We start from the raw sequence: 6,285 nt of genomic DNA, 5'->3' as shown, positions 1-6,285 counted from the left end.
AACATATATGGATATATTAACATGTATGGGCAGACACGAAGGCAGATAAACATAAGAAACTGTTACACGTCTCAAAAGTTGCATAAACTCACAATTAGATATTCACGAACACATGACCACATAGAGACGAACAGATACTCATAGACACAACACACACACACACACACACACACACACACACACACACACACACACACACACACACACACACACATACACACACACACACACACACACAAAGTATGTATGTCCTGCTAAATGATTTGTTTTAATTATACTCTATATACAGGAGGGTAGCAAAAGCGAAACGGAAAAAATCATGACTATATCGTTCTAATTTGACAGAGAAGAGCGATATTCTAGAAACCAAGGATGCTGGTACCTACAACCCGCGAAGAAAGAAACCTTTTTGACTGTAACTCGAGCTTAACGATTCTCCGCTTCTCGGCATTGTGGGCACAGCACATGAGAATCTGTCAGAAGACCTGATGGTGAGTGACTTGCCCTGCAATCTTGAAAGTTGAAGAGTTTTAACCTGACTAGACCCCCTTCTATCACTGCTGCCTAGTCTTACCGAGTCGAATTGTGACAGAATTTAAATTCAGAACGTATGACGGACGAAATGCCGATAAGCAATTTATTCGGCATGCTAATGATTCTGTCAGCTTATCGCTTTTTTCGTTTTTTACGCTCCATAATATAATTGTATGAACCAGTCTGTTTTCATAATCACGTCATTAGGCGGCGTTTTTCAGTAGAGATTGCAACGAGACAACTACTGATTGTAACATGGAGGATGAGCCAAGCGTTTTAAAGGAATTACACGAGGAATTAGATGTTGGAGAATTCAAAGGTCTGAATATTTTCGTTTACTCTCATTTTTTTTTTTTTTCATTTTATAATGCCATCATGTTTTCTGTGTTTGAATGAATGTACATAAATGTATATGTGTGCGTATATTTGTTTCTATATGTGTGTGTGTATGTGTGTTTTTATGTGTATGCTCACCTGTGTGTGCTGTTGTCGGTGTAGGAGTATGTATATATATATAGTAATAACAACAGTAATTATCTTGTAATCCGTAGTGTAGATCATCTTCAAGGATTCGTTTCTTCGGGCGATGTAGCATCAATAAACGTTTAACTGAGGGTTGTTTATCCTCACTAGTCAGAAAGAATAAACAACCCTCAGTTAAACGTTTATTAATGCTATATCACTTGAAGAACATCTAACCGATGCCGCCGATATTATAATTATGCTAGGAATACGGACTGTCTGTTATGGTTCGATTATTTGGTAAAGCTCTCACAATGCTTAATACTCTGTTGTTTTAAAACTTCATTTTCGTTAAAGAGAAAAGTTCATACCACTCTCTCTTTTTCTTTCTTTCTCTCCCTCTTTCTTTCTTTCTTTCCTTCTTTCTTTCTTTCTCCCTCTATTTCGACCTATCTCTTTACCTCCCTTTTTCCCCATTGCAACACATGATACATACACTAGCGTATTTATATAGAAATGATAAACCTTCCCAACGGCGTCCATAACTATCCGGTCTGGATTTTCAAGCTGAATCATAAAACCTGGAAATATAAAAAAAAGAACCGGAATAAAAAAAATAAACTGCTTCCTGTAAGAATTTCCCCTTTGGTATTAATTACAGACAAACTAGGTTACTCAAAGTTACACTGCAATTCTTTGTTACTAAGATAAGGAAAGGCGGGGAGCAGGCGGAATCCTTGGCGTTCCGGGAAAATGCTTAGCGGCATTTCGTTATGTTCTGAGTTCAAAATCCAACCAAAGTCTTCTTTACCTTTCATCTCTTTGTGGTGGGGGGGTCGATAACATAACTATCAACTGAACACTGGGATCGATGTGATCGAATTAACGCACCAAATAATATTACAGGCTTCGTTCTTATAAGAGAAAGGCTTAAGTGGAAATAAGACGGCTCGCTGGCAGAATTGTTTGCACGCCGGACATAGTACTTGGCGACATTTCTTCCGGCTGAGTTCAAATTCCATCGAAATCGATAAAATAAGTACCAGTTTTAAAATTGGAGCCGGTATCTAAAATTTCCGGTTTTGTGCCTATTGTAGAAAGAATTGTTAAGAAACTAATATTTCTTACAAATTAATTATCAGAATAAATTTTGTTTCATTTAAAATTTCAGATTAGTTAATATCTGAAATCGCCGAGGAAATATTAAGGATGCAATTTTAAAAAAAAACTTTTAAACCGCGCCAGAGAAAGTTATGTAAATACCGGAGATTATGTCAATAATAAGGTTTAATAAGCGTGAGCTCCATAGTGGGCTAGTAACTCTTTTTTTTTTCTACTCTAGGCTCAAGGCCGAAATTTTTGGAGGGCCAGTAGGTTAGATCGACCTCAGTACGGAACTGGTACTTAATTTATCGACCCCGAAAGGATGAAAGTAAAGTCGACTTTGGCGGAATTTGAACTCAGAACGTAAAGACAAACGAAATACCTATTTCTTTACTGCCCACAAGGGGTTACACACAGAGGGGACAAACAAGGACAGACAAACGGATTAAGTCGATTATATCTACCCCAGTGCGTAACTGGTACTTATTTAATCGAACCCGAAAGGATGAAAGGCAAAGTCGATCTAGGTGGAATTTGAACTCAGAACGTAATGGCGGACGAAATATCGCTAAGCATTACGTCCGGCGTGCTAACGTTTCTACCAACTCGTCGCCTTATAGTAGGCTAGTAATTAATATCTTTTCTACTATAGGCACAAGGTCTTAAATTTGAGGTTGGGGGCTATCGATTACATCAAACCCAATGCTCATCAGATATTTATTTTATCGACCCCAAAAGGTTAAATGATAACGATTCATTTGAAATTTATTTACGAAAGAATGTTTGCTTTGTTTTCAATTTTAGATTTGTCAGTATCTGAAATTACAGAAGAAATATTGAAGAAATGTGGTGGATTTGGTTTATTTCAAAAGAAACTTACTATTTATACTTTAATTTTTGTAATATCTCACTCTCAAGCTATATTAACAATGGTGTTTATAAGAGAGGGAGTTCCGTTTGCTTGTTATCCTTCAAATTTCAATGAATCTTTGATTCCACCAAATATCACCTTGGATGAATTCTTAAACAAAGCAGCTGTCGAAGATGAGAGATGCTCTGTGTATAACCTGGATACTAAAGAAGGGTTTTATATCCTTCCCACCAGTAATTCTACAAAGGAACCGTGTAATAATGGTCGAAAGTTCTACTCTGACCATCTGTCATCTATTGTCTCTGAGGTAAGGAGTTGTAACTCGTTTTTTTGTTTTTGTTTTTGTTTTTAATCATTGTTCCTTAAATATATACGCATCCTAAGTCTTATAAAATCGTGATTTCAATAAACGGAAATTTCAGTAGACGTTGTAGATAAATTTTAGTTTTCTGATTAACGTAAAGGGAAATCTTTGCGAAAAACAATTCCACAGTTTGCAGCATTTAATGATTATTTATGCAGTGAGAAAGGAAATTTTCTAGACAGAAAATTCCATGTGGCAGAAGAAATACGAAATTTAGTGGAAAATTGTAATGATTAAAATGTACGGCAATGAAAAGAAATAAACAAAGTGGGTTAGGGATACCAATGTAGATAAAGTCGTCCACTTTCTATATTTCTATAGATTCCGGCTGACGAAATGTTTGTAATTTATTCCTTCATGGAATATATATATATAAATATATTCACTAATCTTAAAGGTTGAAGAGATATAAAATCAAATATTTACTTTTCTCCGAGGGTCCCCAGTATTTTCCACCATATTTTCGTTTCTGCTCTTTAAATTAAGGACAAATTCGAGTTCATTCAGAATGTTTGACATTCGTCAATGAACTTATCACTATTTTTAATTAAATTATCTAAATATAAATATTAGCGACGGGAGCTGCATTAATTCCAAATGGCGATGTAGATCCTACTGAATGTAGGATATACATTGCCGCCTGTATAAAAGGTTCTCCCACGGCAAATATTGCTATGTTTGATACACAGACACACACACACACACACACACACACACACACACACACACACACACACACATCTTTAATAATTAGCGCTGTTTAAAATGTTATTCTGATTTTCTTCAGTTTGATTTGGTTTGCGAAAGAAACTGGTTGAAAAACATTGCGGTGTCAGCAATGTTTGCAGGATTTCTTGTTGGAAATATAGTTTTTGGTACACTTTCAGACGCGTAAGTATATAATCTTTACTTTCTCTAAGACGCCAACCAGGTGCACTATGTGTTTTGTCTGAACAATGATAGATCTATGGTTTGTGATCTTTTAACCATATTGCAAGTCAGTTTGTAGTTTGTGGGTCAGTATGGCATCCAATAGCTGTAAATATATCTTTAACTAAATAACTGATTTTGAAGTTCAAATCTTACATTTTACTAACAATATAATGATCAATTCAGAATGCTAATATCATTATAATAATTATTAAGGTGGCGAACAGGCAAAAATCGTTAGCAAGCCGTGCAAAATACTTCGCGGCATTTCGTCTGTCCTTTCGTCCGTCCTTTCGTCCGTCCTTTCGTCCTGAGCTCAAATTCCACCGAGAACCACTTCATATTTCATCCTTTTCAGGTCGATGAAATAAGTACAAGTTCAGCACTAGAGCCAATGTAATTGGATTACCCTCTCCCCCCGAAATTACTGGCCTTGAAATTTGAAACCAACATTATTATTATGGCTTCCTGCCTACCTACCTACCTACGCACACACGCACACACGCACACACATATAGATATATTCACAGATACATATATATATATACATAAGCATCATGGCGTCGAATCCAGAAACGTTGACATAGAGGTTTATTCATTCTACCGGTTAGTGAATACAGTCTCCTATAAATGTTTGCCATTAGTACAAGCCTCGCCAAAAGAAATGGTTATCTTTTTTGAGTAAATACAAAGAAACAACCTTTCCTGCGAAGATCGAAATAGTAATCAACACTGAAATTAAGTTAATTCATATCACAAGGGAAATTACTATACATACACCATGGCAACGAAAAAATCCGAAGTCAGCTATCGCAAGCGCAACAGCACTGTCGAGAAAAATCCCAGTGGACTTTCTAACTGAACCGAAACCGATACGAATTTTACAGAAAGGCCAGGGAAAATCTCTCGACAGACAACATGAAGAGACTTAAGGAATATTAGAATAAGAAACACCCAATCATCTGAAAGTTTTCGAAGAAACGATTACGCCAGCAAGTTACATGCGTTGTAAAGAAATATGCCACTCTACCAAACAAAATCACACAGTCCAAATGCACAATGCGTGGGTATGTATATATATATATATATATATATATATATATATATATATATATATATATATATATATATATATATATATATATATATATATATATATATATATATATATACGCATTGTACTTACTTACACGTTTTTTTAAAACACTGAAACAATAATTCGTCACTATAATTTTATTTTTGGCAGATTCGGCCGATTTAAGATTTTCTGTGCTGCGGATATATTCAACATATTTTGTCGTCTTGTCAAAATATACTCACCAAATTACACTGTTTTTTGCATTATCTACATTTTCGAAGGTTTCGGAATTGCTGGCACGTATATAGTTTTATTCACCATCTGTAAGTATTTGAAAATTCTATAGACACCAACTTTTGATTTTTAACTCTTACATGCTTGTCTCTGTTGCATCATAATTTGGGCCTCTGTACTCCTGTGGTGTATGCTATATTGTTTCTTTTTAGTGTGTAGAAATGTGCTTGTATGATAGTTTGTTATATCTTGTTGCGGTCGCTTGTTTTTAATGTGTAATTGATTGCTTTGTAGCCTATGGTCAGCCCTAATTAAAAAATATATCTATGATCAATGTCACTCAGCCCACGAATATTTCATATTGTAGGAGCATCAAATATGTCCTTTATTATGTAATATTTTCTTTAATTTGTATATTGTACACTTCCCAGATATCTGTGTTTGGTTGAATTCTCTTATTATTTCTGTGACTGTATCTAACAGGATATCGTTCTTAATTTTTACCTGTTGAACGTTATTCTGTTGTATGTTTCTAATCTCTATTTCATATACATTTCTCTGATGAATTCATCTGCTGCTTGCTTTAGTATTACGAGTTTATCATGAGGATTATACAACTTGAAGACGCTCGTTTACAAACGATGGTTGATTGTTTTTCTATAACATTTGTATCCAAATCCGGCCTTGTTTGTTGATTTAAAATAGCAA

At 35.2% G+C, this 6,285-nt stretch overlaps 1 protein-coding gene across 1 annotated transcript in view; it reads left to right on the top strand.

Annotated features, from left to right (window-relative positions):
• Positions 1-132: 132 nt before the first annotated feature.
• The window catches only part of LOC106880856 (organic cation transporter protein), an 11,267-nt gene continuing 5,114 nt past the window's right edge, over positions 133-6,285 (top strand). Inside the window, exons 1-4 of the mRNA XM_089361933.1 lie at positions 133-853; positions 2,905-3,278; positions 4,123-4,226; positions 5,512-5,666. Of these exons, the coding sequence (XP_089218059.1) occupies positions 790-853; positions 2,905-3,278; positions 4,123-4,226; positions 5,512-5,666 (697 nt within the window). The 5' untranslated portion in view covers positions 133-789. The remainder of the gene's footprint in view (positions 854-2,904; positions 3,279-4,122; positions 4,227-5,511; positions 5,667-6,285) is intronic.

This window comes from Octopus bimaculoides, chromosome 13 (assembly GCF_046866305.1).
Source record: "Octopus bimaculoides isolate indiv1 chromosome 13, ASM4686630v1, whole genome shotgun sequence".
Lineage (NCBI taxonomy): Eukaryota > Metazoa > Mollusca > Cephalopoda > Octopoda > Octopodidae > Octopus > Octopus bimaculoides.
The sequence above is the reverse complement of the archived record's forward strand: the minus strand, read 5'-3'. Positions and strand labels throughout refer to the sequence as shown.